Source organism: Scyliorhinus torazame, chromosome 2 (assembly GCF_047496885.1).
Source record: "Scyliorhinus torazame isolate Kashiwa2021f chromosome 2, sScyTor2.1, whole genome shotgun sequence".
Classification (NCBI taxonomy): domain Eukaryota; kingdom Metazoa; phylum Chordata; class Chondrichthyes; order Carcharhiniformes; family Scyliorhinidae; genus Scyliorhinus; species Scyliorhinus torazame.
This window is the reverse complement of record NC_092708.1, coordinates 339,830,561-339,853,397: the sequence shown is the minus strand read 5'-3', so window position 1 is coordinate 339,853,397 and position 22,837 is coordinate 339,830,561. Positions and strand designations below refer to the sequence as shown.

At 46.5% G+C, this 22,837-nt stretch overlaps 1 protein-coding gene across 2 annotated transcripts in view; it reads left to right on the top strand.

Annotated features, from left to right (window-relative positions):
• tecpr2 (tectonin beta-propeller repeat containing 2) overlaps window positions 1-22,837 on the top strand; it is a 123,034-nt gene that overhangs the window by 9,770 nt on the left and 90,427 nt on the right. For both annotated transcript variants that reach the window (XM_072490436.1, XM_072490437.1), the window contains exons 5-7: window positions 3,400-3,557; window positions 4,137-4,455; window positions 21,645-21,777. In XM_072490436.1, the coding sequence (XP_072346537.1) occupies window positions 3,400-3,557; window positions 4,137-4,455; window positions 21,645-21,777 (610 nt within the window). The remainder of the gene's footprint in view (window positions 1-3,399; window positions 3,558-4,136; window positions 4,456-21,644; window positions 21,778-22,837) is intronic.

Below are 22,837 nucleotides of genomic sequence, written 5' to 3'. Positions count from 1 at the left end.
TCACTAAAATGTTTAATGACAATATTAGGGGCACTAATGATGAACAGCCCACTTCCGTCACGCACAATTTCCAACCGGAGTAATTTGGCAACATGGTAAGGATCTCGAAGGATATATCTGACTGTGTGATTAATGGTGTCTCCAATGATCTGTACTGGAATGTAATTTTTAACCATAATTGATGATTTGAGGGAATAAGTTACAGATGACACCATCTTGGAAGGGTCAGTAAGTTGACCAGATCAGCCGATTACAAAGAGCCATGGATTGAGCAAATGGGTAAATCTGTGGCAAATGGAGTTCATTGTGGGGGAAATGTGAGTGAGTTCATCCATTGAATCTGAGAAAAATCAGTTTTTCTTCTTTAATGTCATCAGGCAAAAGCTGTAGTTGGGCAAAGGATTTTGGTATCATTATTGCCTTCATTGAAAGTTACTGTACAGGTGCAATAGAAAATGAAGGTCAGTGGAATGTTAGCCTTTATCTTCAGAATCATAGAATTTACAGTGCAGAAGGAGACCATTTAGCCCGTCGAGTCTGCACCGGCCCTTGGAAAGGGAACCCTACCCAAGCCCACACATCCACCCTATCCCCATAACCCAATAACCCCGCCCAACCTTTTTGGACACTAATTTAGAAAGGTCAATCCACCTGACCTGCACATCTTTGGACTGTGGGAGGAAACCAGAGCACCCGGAGGAAACCCACGCACACTGGGAGAACGTGCAGACTCCGCACTGACAGTGACCCAAGCCGGGAATCGAACCTGGGACTCTGGAGCTGTGAAGCAACTGTGCTAACCATTATCCTACCGTGCTGCCCAGAAGTCTGGATATGCAAGGCCTTGGTCGAATCCCATCAGAAGTACAGTAAGTCCTGAGTTTCCCCTTTTTAAGTTCTTCAACATTTTGGATACAGTGGGGCATGTAGACGCGCTTTCCAATCTAATGTCATTTTGTGTCAGGCTTGACTTAGCTTTGTGTAACCTGATCAATGCCATTTTGGAGCAGCCTCTTCTCCCTGACAGTCTTCTGCTTGCCACTGACCTGGCCTCACGCTAGCCACCAAATCCCTGCTTGCCAGCCCTCTTCTGAGCCCTTGCTCACAGCCTGGGATGGGCGGGCAGCGGGAGGGATGGCGAGCAGGAACGTCTGAGGTAAGTAGATAGAGTGAGCATATTTCTTTTACTTTAAATTTGTTTTAATTTCATTTACAGATGTAGGAATTTAGGAATGCACATTATTTCAACTTGAGTAGAATGTTTTTATTGGTGAGAACTACAGCTTTTGCATTAATTGTAATGGGAGAACTGAGTTGCTTAAAGCTGTTGCATTTAATGTCGCACTTTTCAGGAATGCAATTACAACTTTAAGCGATTAATTGCTATAATGTGTTAAATTTTAGGTTCTTAACCGTGGCAAAGATACATTGAGCTTGGGGTGCAGTCAAGTTTGCATCGGGGCATACATATTCACCAGAATGATGGAAACTAGTAGAATTAAATTGAGGACAGGTTGCATAAATTTGGCTTGTTCAGCCTTGAGTTTAGCAGATTGAGTGCCTGTTTAATTGAAGTGTTTAAATGCTGAGATTCAGTAGGATAGATGCAGGGAAATTATTTCCTCTGACAGAGGAATTGAGAATAAGGGAGCATAATGTTAAAGCTGGGGCTAGGCTGCTTAGAAGTGAAATCAGGTAGCATGTTTTACACACCAAGGGTAGTGGAAATCAGGGAACTCGTACTCCCTGCCACACTCCACCACGACCATGGGCCTGAAATAATAATAACCTTTATTAGTGTCACAAGTAGGCTTACATTAACACTGCCATGACGTTACTGTGAAAATCCCCTAGTCACCACACTCCAGCGCCTGAGGGAGAATTCAGAATGTCCAAATCACCTAACAAGCGCGTCTTTTGGGACTTGGAAGAGGAAACAAAAGCTGGGTCACTTGAAATTTTCAAGACTGATAGATTTTTGTTAAGTAAGGATTTTTCAAGACTAATGAATTTTTGTTAAGTAAGGGATATAGAGTTTGAGGCTCCTTTGCAGCACCTTCCAAATCCACTACCACTTCCATCTAGAAGGACTCAAAGGCAGCAGACATGTGGGAACATCAGCAACTGGAAGTTTCCCTCCAAGCCACTCCCCATCCTAACTTGGAAATATATCACCATTCCTTTACTGTTGCTGGGTCGAAATATTGGAACTCCATCCCTAACAGCACTGTGGGCGTACTTATACCACAGGACCTACTGCAGTGGTTCAAGAAGGCCACTCACACCACCATCTCGAGGGCAATTAGGGATGGGCAATAAGTGCTGGTCTAGCCAGCGATGCCCAGATCCCATAAAAATTTATTTTAAAAAGATACATATCAGCCATGATCGACTAGAATTGTAGAGCGACATTGAGGAATGGAATAGTTTATTTATGCCCCTATGCAAACTTGACTGCATACTTTTAATCCAGTGAAGCTGCAACTGTTGTTTTATCCCCTGGCTGAGAAGTATTATTTTGATGCAGAGCTGTATGGATCTATGGAATAGGCTCACCAAAAACCAGTTGAATATTTTGATATTGAAATTGTTAATGGTTGCAATAGTAACTTATTACAACAGGTTGATTGATGCAGCGACCGTGAAGAAGAGGTTGGGAGAATGTTTTGTATAAGCGGCAATAAATTTCACAGCATGTACATGTTTCTACTTTTGTATTCGAGATTTTTATTAAAGGAGGCCTTTTGGCATGGCATTGGTGGAAACAAGATCTTTGAAATAGCTGCATCTAACATTGGAATTGCAGGTGCCAATATAAATCTGATCCCCCACGGATTTGTTTTATTTGATACTTGGCAGTATAACTTGACATCAAACTACCTTGCGGATGGTTCATGTTGATTTTGACCATTAGATCCCCACCCTGCACGGCACAGCTGTTCTGTTTTTCTCACTGTCAACTATGCATCACTCATCCTGTTTTAGCTACAAATGTGCAAATACATGCATGGCCTATTATCAAGAAATAGATCTGGCAACGGATAAGCTTATTCAGAGGAATCTTACAATTTAATTTCTCAATTCTAGGACTCATTGTTTTAGTTACTGAAAGTAACTATAGGACCTTGCGCATTCAATTTTATTTCCCTTTTCAAATGTTTTTCTCATTTTTAGCATCTATTCTTAATGTATGGTGAAATGTTGGCATTCTCTCGCATGTAAAGACCAAATCCATTATTTTATAAGCATCTGCAATAGCCTTTTGAGGATATCTCCCTATTCTTCAATACTAAAAGTCAGACGCTGACCGTAAAAGTTGAAATATGTTAATTTAACAGTTTGAATTGGGATGTGGTTTTTAATCTGTATATTTATCTGTTGTGTCCTGTTTACTTACAGGGTGTTTGTAGTCCCAGTGTGATATTAGAAGAGTCATCTCCTATAGTACAGTTGGACTATACTCAAAAGGTTCTGCTAGTTTCAACTTGCCTACGCTCTGTTCTTGTTTATACTGAGCAGAACATTATCAAGCAAGTTGGAACCCAACCAAGAAAAAAGTAAGCACACTAACATTTTAAATAATTCCAGTTTAATGCAGTGCATCAAGTTAAAAAAATTCTGGCGTCTGAGTAATCAAAATCATAACATGGCTCACTTAGACTTCCCAACACTTCCATGGTTGTGATCATATCCGGATCTCGGGTCGCAGTCATTGTGGCATAGAAGGACAATGGCCCACCGAGGCCAAGCCAGTTCTCTGTAGAGCAATCCATTCCGTCCCATTCATCCACTGTATCCCACGTATAAAAATTGTGAACTTCTAGCTCAGTGCCTAAATTATTTTATTGCCGATTGAAAGTTTTCGGAGTTAATTTCAAATAATTTGAGATCTTCACGCTCCAGCTACTAATTGTATAGAAATGTGTAGGTCATTTTTTTTCCCTCATTATGTCTATGGCTGAGAACAATCCATTTACTTATTGATATAGAATGTCACATTTCTTCCTAAGGTGCAAACTGAGTATCATTAAAAATTTGTTTTGCATATCAGAAAAATATAATATTTTATATAGATCTAATTTTATACCCTCATGAAAACAATGGCCTGAAATAGCTTTAATTTCCCATTTCTCTAGCGCTGGCAGATTTGGTGCCTGTTTCATACCAGGCCTCTGTAAACAGACAGATGTGAATTTATATGCTTCAAGACCTGGACTTCGTCTGTGGAAATCCGATGTACAAGGGGTTGTTCAGTCAACACTCCTTTTAAAAAACGTATTTGCTAGTGGAGTGAAGCCATTTGAACTGTTATCTCGAGCAAATTCGGCAACTGAAAGCAAAGGTAGTAGTCAGCCATATGAGAGAAATCTTGGGCTGTTGGAGTGCTTCCTACACGATGGATGGGTGCTGAGCTGGAATAAGACGAGTATTTATGTGATGGATGCAGTCAACCAGGTATGCAAAATGGGAGCTGCTATTATCTAAACAGCTGCATTTCTATGGTGCTGTAATATAAATGATGAGTTGTTTGCTCATGTTGATCAATATGAATATTGATTCTGTATATATGTAGCCATCTCAGATGGCCACCTGCAAAGGACCATGGGAATTATGGTCAACCCAGGACTCACACACACAAGCTCTGAGTGTGTCTATTTGCAACCCAGATAGCTAGATGCGATCAAAACCCCCGCTCGTTTGCATTCTAATGGCCCATTTCCCCAGAGTAAAAGGACTGTACTCGGGTAACCGATACAGATGCAGACTAACCGGCGCCACTCCCTTTGCTAAGAAAGCCCAAACAGCCAAGATCAATGACCGCTCAGGACATGCCCAGCCATCAAGGCACCCGCCCCTTTATTGGCCAAAATCGAAGGCAGTGATCGAAGCCTGTCGAATTATTGGGTCCAAAACTAAGGACCACCCCAAAGAGCGCAAAGTCCCAGAGGGATAAAAAGAGACACAGCCATGTGTTCGGTCTCTCTTGGTCCCGGCCTATGCCTAAAACCAAGTGTAGCATTACGACTAGAAGACAAGTTCAAGACCAACGATCGCTACCAGACGGATGAGCTCAGCAGAAACGAAGCCACTTCTACCCAGCCACGCAAGATCCGAACAAAGGCCTTGTTCATCTGCAAAGAGCCGGTTGCCCTGAAGTTAAGTATAGTTGTTATTGTAGTTGTTAGGTGTAGTTTAACTTGTAGTGTTTTATGTTGCATGTCAAAGTAATCCTTGTGTGTAAATAAACTATCTTTGAACTTGAACTGACTAACTGGTTGTTTGATCTTTGATCGAAATCCGGTAAAGCCTTGTGGTGGTATCATTTGATACCTGCTGACTCTGAAAAGCAATATTATCATTAATAACTGCCATATTTAATTAATTTGGCAACATTATTGGTGACGCTGGTGGGATTGTATTCCACTCATAAAAAAGAGCAACATTATTGGCGTCTCCGGTGTCGATTGGCAACATTATTGGCGACATCCGCCGGGACTCGACCTAGCAGTGATTTTGTCACTCAGAGAACCCACAAAACTTTGCATTAGAAATCCAATTGAGGAAAAATGAAAGAAATCACAAGTGTTAGGCCCGTATCGATCAAATCACCAAGACGGGAAGAGAGAGATTGAACACAAAGGAATTGAGTCAATAGTTAAATTGCCCCTGCCCCACAATGTCACTGCACTCCGGTCATTCTTAGGATTAGTTGGATATTGTAGGAACCATATAGATGGTTTTGCCACAAAAGCAGCCCCACTCTCAGAGCTCCTAAAAGAGAATGCCCCATGGTAATGGCTTCCTCAGCACACTGACGCCATTGATGAATTAAAACGTGTCCTAGGCACAGCCCCCGCTTTGCAAGTTCCAGACCCACACTCTCCCTACGCCATAGAAGTAGCAACCACCGACAGAACCCTATCAGCAGTACTCCTACAGGAAAGACATGACCGATTAGGACCAGTAGCCTATGCCTCACGAATTTTGGATCCCGTAGAGCAAGGATTTTCAGCCTGCGAACGGCACTTGCTCGCAGTCTTTTCGGCAGTGCAGTATTTCGCACATATCACAGGCCTTAACCCAGTAACGACTTTAACTGAGCACACCCCAACGCAGCTATTGTTAGATGGTAGGTTAAAGGACGGTTCAGTCAGCCAGATTAGAGCAGCTCGCTGGACACTGTTGTTACAAGGAAGGGACATTACAGTTAAACCTACAAAGACCCACACATTTTTAGCAGACAACCTTCAGTATGCAGGAACCCCACAAGAGTGCCAGATCATTGCAGCCAAACACTACACAGGACCCTTTATTCCGAAGTCACTACACACATGAGCAGGCATCAGAACACCGAATCCCCAGACCACGGACAAGATTTATGTAGACGGTTCCTCCACCATAGAAAATGGAAAAAGAATAAGTGGTTGTGGAATTTATGTGGAAGACGCACAGGGACGCGCATTAGAGGAAATATCTTTAAAATTGCCCGGCCACCTAGGATCACAAGCAGCTGAATTAGCAGCTTTAGCATATGTAGTGTAGCACCCAGATTCCTTTCCGACCCCAACGGACATACATTCGGACAGTTTATATGTCTGCAGTAGTTTGACAGAATTCCTGCACCTGTGGGAATCTCGAGGATTCGTATCCACTGATGGTAAACCCCTACCCTCAGCCCCATTTGTTGAAGCACATCCTTAAGACAGCAAAAGACCGCACATATGGCATAATCAAAGTGCGAAGCCATCATCGTTCCTCCCCACCCGGTAACGTAAATGCAGATGCCTTGGCTAAGTCAGGATCACACCATGGTCACTTTTGGCAACCCTCCGAAAGTGAACCGCTACACGCAGACCAGGTTTCACAGACCAATATCGAAGAATTAGCCCAGGCCAAAAGGCAGACGACACTCTTAAGCAGGTTTTAGACGGTAACTTCCCACCCCCCTACGACAAATTCAAGGACACACTGATGGTTTATCTATTAGCAGTAATCGACACCTTTACAAAATGAGTAGAAGCATTTCCCTCCCGAACGAACACAGCGAAAGCCACAGCTAAGATTTTGACCCAACAGATATTTACACGCTGGGATCTTCCCCGCATCATTGAGTCAGAAAAGGTTCCCATTTCACCGGCAGAGTCATGCAAAATGTCCTAACTATTTTTGAAATCAAGCAAAAATTTCACATCGTGTATCATACCCAATCCAGAGGCATTGTTGAACGAATGAATCGCACCTTGAAAGCGACCATTAGAAAAATGGTGCAACAGCATAACACCACATGGGACACAGCCCTCCCATTAACCCTTATGTTTATTAGGAACACAGTATCCAGTTCCACAGGTTTCACACCCCACTCTCTCATGACCGGATGGCCCATGAAAGGAACTGAATATTTATTAAGTCTCAATTTGGCAAGCCCCACAGTCACCGCCCTCACCCATGAGAAAGCAGTCCAGCAAGTCACTGACAATATTAAAGCAGCACAGCTCGCTGTAGCTGTCCGACTAGGCACTAGGAAAAAGCAGAGTAAGGCCTGCTTTGATTAAACAGTCCACCCCGTAGCGTATACAATTGGTCAGCAAGTGATAGTTTCAGTGATAGTTTCCCTGTACAATCCCAGTTCATTCCTCTCCCCTAAATTTGCAGGACCCTACTCCATTTCGGACAAAGTGAGCCCCTCTGTGTACAAGATAACATACCCCAATGGTAAAACTGGTTGGTTCCACATCAACCAGCTCAAAGTCTATCGAACCCAATGAAGCCACTCCCACCACATCTCCCTGGCAATAGCAGACAATTCCGCCCCGCCCACCGGCAACCTAGTCCAACCCTCCCCCAGCCTTGACAGCATGTCAATGCCCACAGACCCGACCTTGTCTCCGCCCACAAGTACGACTTTCCACCTTGAGCTTGATTCAGACGATAGCGCCAGCCTTCCTGAGTTGACCACGATCATTGACCACTGGTACAACTTCCCCGGCCCCAGTCACTCCAGCCCCTGGAACCACGACCAGGACATGTTTGGCCCCCAATACCCCCTTCCACAGCCAGAGCCACCGCCACCGTCCGATAACAGTAATTTGCCTTTCACTGCCACCGCCCCTCACGACAAGCGAACCCCTTTTTGGCACCGCGACAACTCTTGTAGATTGGTAAGACACGACTATTCGGATTCCACGACGGCCCATGAGGCCACGGCACAAAAACGGCAGACACGAGTCTGGCAACCGGGTAGATGGTGACGATTCCGTGTCTGACTCCCATTACAGTAACCCTTTTACAATGCTTTTCGATACAGAACCCTGAGGTGTCCAGATGATGAGAAAAAGGAACCGCATGAGATTTACGGTGTCCTATTTACTGATGGAGCCTGCCCGCCTTTTATTTCCTCCTTTCTTTCTTATTGCTACATGGTTTTAACTAATGTCGGTCCTACACCCAATTTCTTGATATAGTCATAGTTACTCTTCCGACGCCATTTACTGACCAATGGCCGTTAAAGGAACAATTGTTGGATCTCACATGTGTTACAAATTCTTTCCGCTCGTTTCAGTCACCCAGGTAGTGGAATAACAGCACTAATCTCCGCCCTGCCTGAGGACCCCAAATGCATCCGGTCAGCTAAGCTCGGGTAGTGGAGCAACGGCACTGATCACCGCCCTACCCGGGAATCCCACCCATTCTTGCCCTGCCGCAGCCCACACGCACCTCATGTTCCCGTCACTTGGAGTACTCTGGAATGGTTCTTTACACTTTTCACTGTCTTTGGCAGGTCTTAGTTTTCCCTTCTCTGCTCTTATTGTGGTTTAAAGAATGCCCTTTGCCATAGTCTGTACACTCATCTGGTCGTTCCCCACCTGCTATTTACACGTTTGACACACTTGGTTGCCACATTGCTGCTATACGCGAACTACCTCTGGACCCTGGGACGAAGATACTTTATAAAACCGGCCGCCCTAAAATTTGGCTAGTTAAGAATGAGCATCAATCATCAATGGTTGTAGTAAAGAAAAGACTGGACGGTGAAATTGGCTGCCCACTCCAAGCATCGACCACAAGCTGCGAGAATCTCTGTACTTTAAAAATTGCATTTCTTGTCTCTCCAAAATGGTAATCAAAAAAAAAAAAATGAAGGAGTCACACATGGTGCGATTCTAATGGGTAATTGAAGTTAAGGAAAGAAAGACAAACAAAACGAGATGTTAACCAACGATAATAACAGATATGCTTGCACCCCCAGGAATATACGAAGAATGAAGAACAGAAGACAAGAATGAAGAGAGGACTGACGACCTACGTTGTGATCATCGCTGGACTCCAACAACTGCGCTCGTTACAAGCCTCTGTACCCCACACCACACCAGCCCCGAACATGACCACACAACATGATACCCCTAGCCCGGACACCGCACCACATATAGAAATAAACACTGATGCGAAACACTTGGTGCGAAAACATTGTTAAATGGTTTCCCTTTCCTACACAGGAGAGGCCCTTCTGGTGATAGCGATAATCTGCAGTGTCATCCAGACACGTAGACTCCGTAAATGGCGAAAAAGAGCCTCTCGCTCCCCGATATATACATTCCGAGGCCCCTTCTTCGGAATTCACCCAACCGAACAAACAATGTAGCCACCGATAAAAATAAAGATTGTATACCTCTGTAACGTTGATAAGTTAAGTAGAAATGTGATGCTGCCGTTGGTTTAAAAATTTTGTATTGTACATAAGTTCCTTTTTATATTTGCCAGCTGCATGAGAGTAGCTTAGATAGTGATAGTTAGATATTCCCTTGTGCAAATAAGTTAAGTGTGTAACAGTTGAATGTTTTATAGTGACCCCTTGGAGATTATGAATGTATGATGTGTCAATAAAACTTAGGTAAATGCTCCAAAACATAGGACAGAGTAGTGTAGAACCTGTCCTTGACCCAGGGTAACCGGCACACCAAGGACGGATGAGGGATTAACAGTGCTATCCACCACGCTTCGCATTCAGGATCAAGAGGACGGGATGTAGCCATCTCAGATGGCCACCTGCAAAGGACCATGGTCAACCCAGGACTCAGACACACTCAGAGCTTGTGTGTGTATTTGCAACCCAGATAGCTAGATGCGATCAAAACCCCTGCTCGTTTGCATTCTAATGGCCCATTTCCCCAGAACAAAAGGACTGTACTCGGGTAACCGATACAGATGCAGACTAACCGGCGCCAGTCCCTTTGCTAAGAAAGCCCAGCAGCCAAAGTCAATGACCGCTCAGGACACACCCAGCCATCAAGGCACCCGCCCCTTTATTGGCCAAAATTGAAGGCAGTGATTGAAGCCTGTCGAATTATTGGGTCCAAAGCTAAGGACCGCCCCTAAGAGCGAAAATCCCAGAGGGATAAAAAGAGACACAGCCATGTGTTCGGTCTCTCTTGGCCCCAGCCTACATCTAAAACCAAGTGTAGCATTACGACCAGAAGACAAGTTCAAGACCAACAATCGCTACCAGACGGATGAGCCCAGAGGAAACGAAGCCACTTCTTCTACCCAGTCACGCAAGATCCGAACAAAGGCCTTGTTCATCTGCAAAGAGCCGGTTGGCCTGAGGTTAAGTATAGTTGTTATTGTAGTTGTTAGGTGTAGTTTAACTTGTAGTGTTTTATGTTGCATGTCGAAGTAATCCTTGTGTGTAAATAAAAACTATCTTTGAACTTGAACTGACTAACTGGTTGGTTGGTCTTTGATCGATATCCGGTAAAGCCTTGTGGTGGTATCATTTGATACTTGGCGACTCTGAAAAGCAATATTATCATTAATAACTGCCATATTTAGTTACTTTGGCAACATTATTGGTGATAGAACAAAGAACAAAGAAAAGTACATCACAGGAACAGGCCCTCCAAGCCCGTGCCGACCATGCTGCCCGACTAAACTACAATCTTCTACACTTCCTGGGTCCGTATCCCTCTATTCCATCCTATTCATGTATTTGTCAAGATGCCCCTTAAATGTCACTATCGTCCCTGCTTCTACCACCTCCTCCGGTAGCGAGTTACAGGCACCCACTACCCTCTGTGTAAAAAAACTTGCCTCGTACATCTACTCTAAACCTTGCCCCTCGCACCTTAAACCTATGTCCCCTAGTAATTGACCCCTCTACCCTGGGGAAAAGCCTCTGACTATCCACTCTGTCTATGCCCCTCATAATTTTGTAGACCTCTTATCAGGTCGCCCCTCAACCTCCGTCGTTCCAGTGAGAACAAACCGAGTTTATTCAACCGCTCCTCATAGCTAATGCCCTCCATACCAGGCACCATTCTGGTAAATCTCTGCTGCACCCTCTCTAAAGCCTCCACATCTTTCTGGTAGTGTGGCGACCAGAATTGAACGCGATTCTTCAAGTGTGGCCTAACTAAGGTTCTATACAGCTGCAACATGACTTGCCAATTCTTATACTCAATGCCCCGGCCAATGAAGGCAAGCATGCCATATGCCTTCTTGACTACCTTCTCCACCTGTGTTGCCCCTTTCAGTGACCTGTGGACCTGTACACCTAGATCTCTCTGACTTTCAATACTCTTGAGGGTTCTACCATTCACTGTATATTCCCTACCTGCATTAGACCTTCCAAAATGCGTTACCTCACATTTGTCTGGATTAAACTCCATCTGCCATCTCTCCGCCCAAGTCTCCAAACAATCTAAATCCTGCTGTATCCTCTGACAGTCCTCATCGCTATCCGCAATTCCACCAACCTTTGTGTCGTCTGCAAACTTACTAATCAGACCAGTTACATTTTCCTCCAAATCATTTATATATACTACAAATAGCAAAGGTCCCAGCACTGATCCCTGCGGAACACCACTAGTCACAGACCTCCAATTAGAAAAGCATCCTTCCATTGCTACTCAATGCTTTCTATGACCTAGCCAGTTCTGTATCCACCTTGCCAGCTCCCGTGTGACTTCACCTTTTGTACTAGTCTGCCATGAGGGACCTTGTCAAAGGCCTTATTGAAGTCCATATAGACAACATCCACTGCTTTACCTGCATCAATCATCTTTGTGACCTCTTCGAAAAACTCTTATCAAGTTAGTGAGACACGAGCTCCCCTTCACAAAACCATGCTGCCTCTCACTAATACATCCATTTGCTTCCAAATGGGAGTAGATCCTGTCTCGAAGAATTCTCTCCAGTAATTTCCCTACCACTGACGTAAGGCTCACTGGCCTGTAGTTCCCTGGATTATCCTTGCTACCCTTCTTAAACAGAGGAACAACATTGGCTATTCTCCAGTCCTCTGAGACATCACCTGAAGAGAGTGAGGATCCAAAGATTTCTGTCAAGGCCTCAGCAATTTCCTCTCTAGCCTCCTTCAGTATTCTGGGATAGATCCCATCAAGCACTGGGGACTTATCTACCTTAATATTTTTCAAGACGCCCAACACCTCGTCTTTTGGGATCTCAATGTGACCCAGGCTATCTACACACCCTTCTCCAGACTCAACACCTACCAATTCCTTCTCTTTGGTGAATACTGATACAAAGTATTCTTTTAGTACCTCGCCCATTTCCTCTGGCTCCACACATCGATTCCCTTGCCTATCCTTCAGTGGGCCAACCAGTTCCCTGGCTACCCTCTTGCTTTTTATGTACGTTTTAAAAAGCCTTTTGATTTTCCTTAACCCTATTTGCCAGTGACTTTTCGTGACCCCTTCTAGCCCTCCTGACTCCTTGCTTAAGTTCTTTCCTACTTTCCTTATATTCCACACGGGCTTCGTCTGTTCCCAGCCTTTTAGCCCTGATAAATGCCTCCTTTTTCTTTTTGATGATGCTGGTGGGATAGTATTCCACTCATTAAAAAGAGCAACAATATGTATCCAAAGGCAGCATTATTCTTGGGTACCAATTGAATATGATCCCAAGTTGAGAGACTTTATGCATTGCAGGCTTTTCTTTTGCTCCAAGTGCAATTAGTAAACAGATTACCATTAATGCTGTGTCAAAGATAAATACTGTGTGCAAATAATTTACCCACTCCCCTCTCTCTTTACCCACTCCCCTCTCCTGTCTGATTTCAAAAAGAAGAATTTACATTTTCAATCTTGTTCAATCTGGTGATTGAACTTGTTTATAATAAATTGCAGTCTAGCATCTGTAATAAGCTGTTTTATGGTATCAGCTTAATTGAATAGTTAGTTCTACCTGCCTGGGAATAGGGCCCTTGGTTGCTTGTGCCAGGTGTTTCCTCTTTTCTAATACTTTTCTAGAACCAACTTGTAGGTCAGCTGTAAGACCATGTAGAAGCAAACAAACCGAATTGCTGGTGAAAGTACAGTACAAATGGAGATTAATTTCAAATAAGATTTCTTGCACAGAAGTTGATTCTTCCAAAGGGTGTGCTAATGATTTATTTTGTTTTGGAAGATTTTTCCAATTGGTTAGGTAAACAAATTTCGAAAGGATTAAAATTCTCTACTACGTAATCTTAATTTAAAAGCTTTGACAAAGGGTCATCTGGACTCAAACCGTTAGCTCTTTTCTCTCCTTACAGATGCTGCCAAACCTGCTGAGATTTTCCAGGATTTTCTTTTTGCTATCCCATGTATTTGTCAAGATGCCTTTTAAAAAAAAAAAAAATATATATATATATTTATTAAGAATTTTTTTTAACACAATTTTCAACCTTACAAACAAACCCCCCCCCCCCCCCCCCCACCTCCGTAACACAAAAGAAAGAAAGTTCGCGTAGCAAGACATGAACTTGGCAAGTCATTATGATACAGAACTTTGTACATTGGATTCCTCCCGTACATTTCAGTTTTCCGGATCATTCATGTAGTTTCTTGCTCAAATGCCCCCCAGAAAAAAAAACCTTCCCCCTCCCTCCTCCCTCCCCCCTCCCCCCAGAAAGATATCCCCCCCCCGGGTTGCTGCTGTCCGACCTTCATCTAAAGCTCCACGAGATAGTCTAGGAACGGTTGCCACCGCCTGTAGAACCCCTGCGCAGACCCTCTCAAGGCAAACTTTATTCTCTCCAACTTGATAAATCCTGCCATATCATTTATCCAGGCTTCCTCGCTGGGGTGCTTCGCACCCTTCCACATTAGCAAGATCCTTCGCCGGGCTACGAGGGATGCAAAGGCCAGAATACCGGCCTCTTTCGCCTCCTGCACTCCCGGCTCGTCCGCTACTCCAAATAGTGCTAGCCCCCAGCTTGGCTTGACCCGAACTTTCACCACCTTAGATACTGTTCTCGCAACTCCCCTCCAGAACCCCTCCAGTGCCGGGCATGACCAAAACATATGGACATGGTTCGCCGGGCTTCCTGAGTACCTCCCACATCTGTCCTCCACCCCAAAGAACCTACTCCGCTTTGCCCCCGTCATGTGCGCTCTGTGAACTACCTTAAACTGTATCAGGCTGAGCCTGGCACACGAGGAAGAGGAATTAACCCTACTTAGGGCATCAGCCCACAGCCCCTCCTCAATCTCCTCCCCCAGCTCCTCTTCCCATTTACCCTTCAGCTCCTCTACCAAAGCCTCCCCCTCTTCTTTCATCTCCTGGTATATCGCCGACACCTTGCCCTCTCCGACCCATACGCCCAAAATCACCCTGTCTTGAATCCACTGTGCCGGGAGCAGCGGGAATTCCCTCACCTGCCGCCTCACACACGCCCTTACCTGCATGTACCTGAAAGCGTTTCCCGGGGGTAGCCCAAACTTCTCCTCCAGCGCCCCTAAGCTCGCAAACGGCCCATCAATGAACAGGTCCCCCTTTCTTTTAATCCCTGCCCTATGCCAGCTCTGAAAACCCCCGTCCATCCTTCCCGGGACAAACCGATGGTTGTCTCTGATCGGGGACCACACCGAGGCTCCCATCGCACCCCTGTGGCGTCTCCACTGCCCCCAGATCTTTAGCGTTGCCGCCACCACCGGGCTCGTGGTATACCTTGTCGGCGAGAGCGGCAGCGGTGTCGTCACCAGCGCCCCCAGGCTCGTTCCTTTGCAGGACGCCATCTCCAACCTCTTCCATGCCGCCCCCTCTCCCTCCATCACCTACTTACGGATCATCGCCACGTTGGCTGCCCAATAGTAGCCACCCAGATTCGGCAACGCCAGCCCTCCTCTATCCCTACTTCGTTCCAGGAACCCCCTCCTTATCCTCGGGGTCTTACTCGCCCACACAAAGCTCATAATGCTCCTGCCTACCCTCTTAAAAAAGGCCTTGGTGATCACAATTGGAAGGCATTGAAATACCAAAAGAAACCTCGGAAGGACCACCATTTTAATCGACTGTACCCTGCCCGCCAGCGAGAGCGGCAACATGTCCCACCGTTTAAAGTCCTCCTCCATCTGCTCCACCAGCCTCGTCAAGTTAAGTTTGTGCAGGGCCCCCCAGCTCCTAGCTACCTGGATCCCCTAGTATCGAAAGCTCCTATCCGCCCTCCTCAGCGGTAGTTCGTCTATCCCTCTTCCCTGATCCCCCGGATGCACCACAAAGAGCTCGCTCTTCCCTACATTGAGCTTATAGCCCGAGAAGTCCCCAAACTCCCTTAGGATCTGCATGACCTCCACCATCCCCTCCACTGGGTCCGCCACATACAGCAACAGGTCGTCTGCATACAGCGACACTCTGTGCTCCTCTCCCCCTCGGACCACCCCCCTCCATTTCCCAGACTCCCTTAATGCCATGGCCAAAGGTTCAATTGCTAGTGCAAACAACAAGGGGGACAGGGGGCACCCCTGCCTCGTCCCTCGATACAGCCGAAAATAGTCCGACCTCCACCGATTCGTAACCACACTTGCCACCGGGGCTCTATATAGGAGTTTAACCCAACTGATAAACCCCTCTCCAAACCCAAACCTCTGCAACACTTCCCAGAGATACTCCCACTTCACTCGGTCAAAGGCCTTCTCCGCGTCCATAGCTGCCACTATCTCCGCCTCTCCCTCCACCGATGGCATCATTATCACATTTAGGAGCCTTCGCACATTGGTATTTAGCTGCCTGCCCTTTCCGAATCCCGTCTGGTCCTCGTGAATCACTCCCGGGACACAGTCCTCAATCCTCGTAGCCAACATTTTTGCCAGCAACTTAGCATCTACGTTAAGGAGCGAGATCGGTCTATACGACCCGCATTGCAGTGGGTCCTTATCCCGTTTCAGGATCAAAGAGATCGTCGCCTCCGACATTGTCGGGGGCAGGGTCCCCCCCCCTCCTTTGCTTCATTGAAGGTCCTTACCAGCAACGGAGCTAACAGGTCTACATACTTCCTATAGAACTCCACCGGGAACCCATCTGGCCCCGGGGCCTTCCCTGCCTGCTTGCTCCCCAGTCCTTTAACCAGCTCATCCACCCCAATTGGTGCCCCCAAACCAGCCACCTCCCGCTCCTCCACCCTTGGGAACCTTACTTGGTCCAAGAATTGTCGCATCCCCTCTTTTCCCCCTGGGGGCTGGGACCTATACAGCTCGTAAAAGGCCTTGAATGCCTCATTCACTTTCACCGCACTCCGCACCTTAGTTCCCCTGCCATCCTTAACTCCACCTATTTCCCTCGCTGCCATCCTCTTACGGAGCTGATGTGCCAGCATCCGACTCGCCTTCTCCCCATATTCATACATCGCCCCTGTGCCTTTCTCCACTGTGCCTCTGCCTTCCCCGTGGTCAACAGGTCGAACTCAGTCTGGAGACTTTGTCTCTCCCTGAGTAGCCCCTCATCAGGAGCCTCTGCATATCTCCTGTCCACCCTTAAAATCTCCCCCACTAACCTCTCCCTTTCCCTGCCCTCTCTCTTCTCCCTATATGATGGAGATTAACTCTCCCCGACCACCGCCTTCAGCGCCTCCCATACTACTCCCACCTGCACCTCCCCGTTGTCGTTGGCCTCCAGATACCTTTCGATGCACCCCCGCAACCTCCCACACACTTCCTCGTCCGCCAGCAGTCCCACATCCAACCGCCACAACGGGCGTTGGTCCCTCTCCTCCCCCAGCTCTAGCTCCACCCAATGCGGGGCGTGGTCTGAAATGGCTATGGCCGAATACTCCGTTCCCTCCACTTTCGGGATCAATGCCCTGCCCAGAACAAAAAAAATCTAACCGGGAGTAGGCCTTATGTACATGGGAGAAAAAAGAAAATTCTCTGGTCAAAGGCCTGGCAAATCTCCACGGATCTACTCCCCCCATCTGGTCCATAAACCCCCTGAGCCTCTTGGCCGCAGCCGGCCTCTTCTCCGTCCTAGATCTGGAACGATCTAATGCTGGGTCCAACACCGTGTTGAAATCCCCACCCATTATCAAGCTCCCTACCTCCAAGTCCGGAATACGCCCCAACATCCGTTTCATGAATCCAGCATCGTCCCAGTTCGGGGCACATACATTTACCAATACTACCCCCGTCCCCTGCAACCTACCGCTCACCATCACGTATCGGCCTTCATTGTCCGCTACTGTGTTCTTGGCCTCAAACAACACCCGCTTCCCCACCAGTATTGCCACCCCTCTATTCTTCGCATCCAGCCCTGAATGGAACACCTGTCCTACCCATCCCTTCCTTAACCTGACCTGATCTGCCACCTTCAGATGCGTCTCCTGAAACATGACCATGTCTGCCTTCAGTCCGTTTAAGTGCGCGAACACTCGGGCCCTCTTAACCGGCCCATTTAGGCGCCTCACAGTCCACGTGATCAGCCGGATTGGGGGGGCTACCCCCCCCCCCCCCGCTGACTAGCCATCTCCTATCTTGGGCCAGTCCCGTGCCCGCTTCTCCCGCACCCTCCAGTCCCCCAGACGGGGAACCCCCGCCCCGACCACCTCTTCCATTTTCAGTTCCCCCTCGGCCAGTGCAGCAGCAACCCTATTCCCCCCCGCTAGATCCGCATCTAGCTCTTTTGCTCTCCCCATACTACTTCCATGAGTCAGCTGACTTCTGCTGACCCCGGCTTCCCCCGCCTTCCGTTGATCTCCCCGTGTGGGAATCTCTCCTCCTCCTTGCGTTCCTCCACCCCCCCCGTCCCTAGCGCGGGAAAAAGCCCGCGCTTTCCTGAGCCAGCCCCGCCCCCTGTGGCGCAGTTCCTGTTGCGGCTTTATCCCAGTTCCCCCATCCCCGAGTCTCACCTCCCTCCAGCACCGACGCCCACATTCCCCACTATCTCATCAAAAGAAAAAAGAACTCTTTCCCCCATCCCCATCCATCATCCCACCCGTGAAACATTCTTTACCCATATTTACAACCCTATATACAGTCAACATCTCCCCCACAACCACAGCCCCTCGGTTCGAGTCCAATTTTTCGGTTTGGATAAAGGTACAAGCCTCTTCTGGCGTTTCGAAATAGTGGTGTCGGTCCTGATAAGTGACCCACAGTCGCGCAGGCTGCAGCATTCCGAATCTCACTCTTTTTTTTATGCAGCACCGCCTTGGCCCGGTTGAAGCCCGCTCTCCTCTTTGCCACCTCCGCACTCCAATCCTGGTAGACTCGGATCACCGCATTCTCCCATCTACTGCTCCGCACCTTCTTGGCCCATCTCAGGACACTTTCTTTGTCCGCGAAGCGATGGAACCTTGCCACTATCCCCCTTGGCGGCTCGCCAGCCTTGGGTCTCCTCGCCAGGACCCGGTGAGCCCCTTCTAGCTCCAGGGGGCTCGGAGAGGCCTCTGCACCCATCAGCGAATGGACCATCGTGCTCACATACGCCCTGGCATCAGCCCCCTCCACTCCTTCGAGGAGACCCAGAATCCGGAGATTCTTCCTCCTCGAACTGTTCTCCAGGACCTCGAGTCTCTCGGCCCACCTCTTGTGCAACACCTTGTACTCCTCTTTACCGCCAGGCCCAGGATCTCGTCCTCGTTCTCATTAGTTTTATCCCTGACCTCACGGAGCTCCACCGCCTGGAACTTCTGGGGCTCCTTCAGTCCCTCGATCGCCAACAGCATTGGCGCCAGCACCTCCTTTTTAAGCTCCTCCACGCCGAGCCTGAGGAACTCCTGCTAGTCCGGCCCCCATGCTGCTCGATCTCCGTCCTCCGCCATCTTGGTTTTTTCCCCTCGTTTTTGCCGCTGCTCCAAAGCCTCTTTCTCCGTCGCTCCACTGCTAATCCCCGCCATACGACGTAAGGGGGGGGCCTTACTTCACCTTCCCACACGGGATTCAATCAAAAAATTTCCGTTGGCGCTCCTCCGGAGAGCCCAAAAGTCCGTTAAAGCGGGAGCTGCCGAAATGTGCGGCTTAGCTCCGCATCGCCGCAACCGGACGTGTCAAGATGCCTTTTGAATGCTGCTGTTAATGTATCTGCTTCCACAATCTCCCTGGCAACGTGTTCCAGGCACTCATCACCCTCTGTATAAAAACAAAAACCTGCCTCGCACATCTCCTCTAAACGTTGCCTCACAGACTTTAAACCTATGCCCCCTGGTGACTGACCCCTCCACCCTGGGAAAGAGTACCTGCCCATCCACTCTATCCATGCCCCTCAATCCTGTAGTCTAAGGTTGACTGACTGGTGGTATGTTTAAGATTTTGCAAACATGGCATATATCTTGTGTTGCAATGTTATGTGAATGTTCCTAATGGTAAAATACAAGGTGAATATTTTGTAAAGGACGATTATATTTGCTTGTTATTGTAGGCATCTTGCCACCAGGTGGCATCAAATATGTACAACAGCTATTTGTGTTGATATGGTGCCTTTTAAGGTGACAAAATGCCCCAAGACATTTCACAACAGCATTATAAAACAAAATATGACATTGATATTCAATGGTATTACCATTGCTGAATCACTGATTATCAACAGCCTGGGAGTTCCATTGATCAGAAACTGAACCAGACGAACCATGTAAACACTTTAACTCATATGAAACTATACCTTGTTTCTAATGTTTACCAATACAAATATAAATCCCTTAAAATAACTTTTGGTTTCCTAACAGGACTAAGACATCCTAATTTTTAAAGCAGAATTGAAAACTAAAAGAAACTAATAGGAAATTAATTTACATCCTAAATGGGTAATGACCAATTGGCCTGAGTACAAAGCTACAAGAAAACAGCGCGCGCGAATGAACACAAGAAAGGACAGAAAGGTCAAATATTAATTCTACCAAAGGGAAATATATCGGCTTGCTTGTACTGGAGAACAAGCCTGACCTCGGGATGCAGTACAGTTTGGGCTTAATCATCAGCTCTAATTTGGTAAAAGAAATAAAAGAAATACCATAAATTCAGAACATCTTAAATTTCAGACCATCCTAGCAGAATACTAAATAGTGCAAACAGTGTTCAGGAGAAAGTGCTTGAAACCCCAACAAAGCCTATTCTAAAAATAACTACAGGTGCTTGAGTAGGATCAGAAAAGTGTAAACTCAAGGACCAATTTATTTTTGTTATTCATTCATGAGATGTGTCGTTGGCAAGGCCAGCATTTATTGTACGTCCCCTAATTGCCCCTGAACGAGTGGACCATTTCAGAGAGCAACATATTACCCATTGCTGTGGGTCTGTAGTCTGGTGCAGACCAGGTAAGGATGGCAGATTTCCTTCCCTAAATGACATTAATGAACCAGGTGGGTTTTTACAACAATCGGTGATAGTTTGAGTTATCCTCACTGGAATTAGCTTTTAATTGCAGACTTATTCATTTAATTTAAATTCTACCTGCCGTTGTGGGATTTGAACCCATGTCCCTAGAGCATTAGCCTCAGGATTACGAGCCAAATGACTTTGCCACCACTCGTGACATTACTGCGTCAACATCATCTCCCCAAATGCACGACAAAGTTGGAGCACCACCGTGTCATCCTCCTATTCCGTTTGCATTAAGATGAAACTCTGCTTTTCCATAATGGCTTTAAGGGCCCAAAGAGATAATAGGTTTTGACGTATCTACTGAGTTTGACAGCGCAACAATTCACTAAGTTGTCAATATTGCACTGAGGAGATAGGCTATGAACAATGGTGGAAACTTGGTGGGTGCCATGTGATTCTGTTCACAAACTGGACAAAACTGAGATTCATTTCAATGAGCACTCGGGGTTTTTCAAATTGGTTTCGACCAAAACCTTCATGGAATGAGTTAACTCAGAAATAAAAATCATGGCTCTGATTGACTCGTCAGCCTTTTGGGGGTTTTGTTTTTGAATTGTATGGATATTGACAATATTCATTTGACAATTTTTAAATGCAGGAAACATTGAGGTCTTGTTCAGAAAATGCAGGCAATTCTCTAGTCAGGCAGCATTTATGGTGATTTTTAATTAGAACTGGAAAAAGTTAGAAATGTAATTTTTAAGCATGTGTTGGCCTACCCACCACTTGGGGAGATATCCTAGTGAAAAATTGGCGGCCTCCCAGCGGGCACTATGCTGAGGGTCCAACAGTGCTTAATTGGATGGTGGCCTCGGGGTCGCTCACTTAATTGACTGTAGCTGGCAAATTATGACCCCAGATCCTGCGGCCAGCGGCAGCAGCAAGATAGATAGCCCTCTTTCAGGCCCCGGTGATGGGACTTGGGCCTCCCAGGACGATCCAGCCCTAAATGTTTTTGTCTAACTAAAAATGTTCTTTAATCCTCAAAAGGTGAAGTTGATGCAAGTCACATCAATTAAGCAATAACACGTTTTGATATTTCATTCATGACATTTGCAGGCTTTGATTGGTGGACTGGAAGGGCTCAGTGGCATTGTGTCTGTTTCCTGTACAGAAGATGAAATTTTCATGTTGACTGATGACCGTAATATTGTTCGGATTTCCAGCAAACCAGAAGGGTTGATGACAACAGGTAGGATAGCTTGATTTAAACAACATTATTTTAGGCTGAGCTGGGAAATTTCCATGTATGTGGTATGGAGTCATACAGATCAGCAAAATACCAAATTGGACGCTTGGGCCTTGCTTAGCTTGCTAACTCCTGGGAATTCCAGTTAACCTCAGTATCTGTGGTCTACCAAAGTGAGGAAAATCGGGTGAAGCATGTGCTTCTGACTGCAATCATATAGTCCTTAATTAAATCTTTAAAAACATTTTTAGAGTACCTAATTATTTTGTTCCAGTTAAGGGCAATTTAGTGTGGCCAATCCACCTAGCTTGCACATCTTTGGCTTTGGGGGTGAAACCCACGCAGGCAAGGGGAGAATGTGCAACCTCCACACGGACAGTAACCCGGGGCGAGGATCGAACCCGGGTCCTCAGCGCCGTAAGTAGCTGTGCTAACCGCTGTGCCATGTGCCGCCCCTGTCCTTAATGAAATCTTCATGAAGAATGTCAAGACAACCAAATAGAGGAGGCTAAAAGCAAATTACTGCAGATGCTGGAATCTGAAACAAAATACTGGACAATCTCAGCAGGTCTGACAATATCTGTGGAAAGAGAAGGGAGCTAACGTTTCGAGTCTGGATGACCTTCCAAGCTCGAGAGAGAGCTAGATTTAGGGTCAGATTTATACTGTTGTGGGGGGGGGGGGCGTGGAGCGGTGGGTCTGGATAGGGGGGTCAGCGATAGGTGGAGATTGACAAAGATTCCGTGGACAGAAAGACAAAAGGAATGCAAATGCCGGTGATTAAGGCTAAGAAGGGTGCTGATAGTAGCATGTAAAGAGAATAGAATGTGTGAATGGCAGAACAAAGGTGTGCAGTGTGTCAAAGGGCTATTCAGCCCAATGTGCCAATGCTGGCTCTTTGGAAGAGCGATCCATTTAGTCCACTCCATGCTCCATGCTCTCACTGCCCCGACTCTTTCCTCACTACCCTGTAAAGTATTTCTCTTTGGGTATTTATTTAGTTAAAAAATGTGAATCTTAATATTTGTCACCTCTTCCATAGTTGAAATGGTTAATTATATTT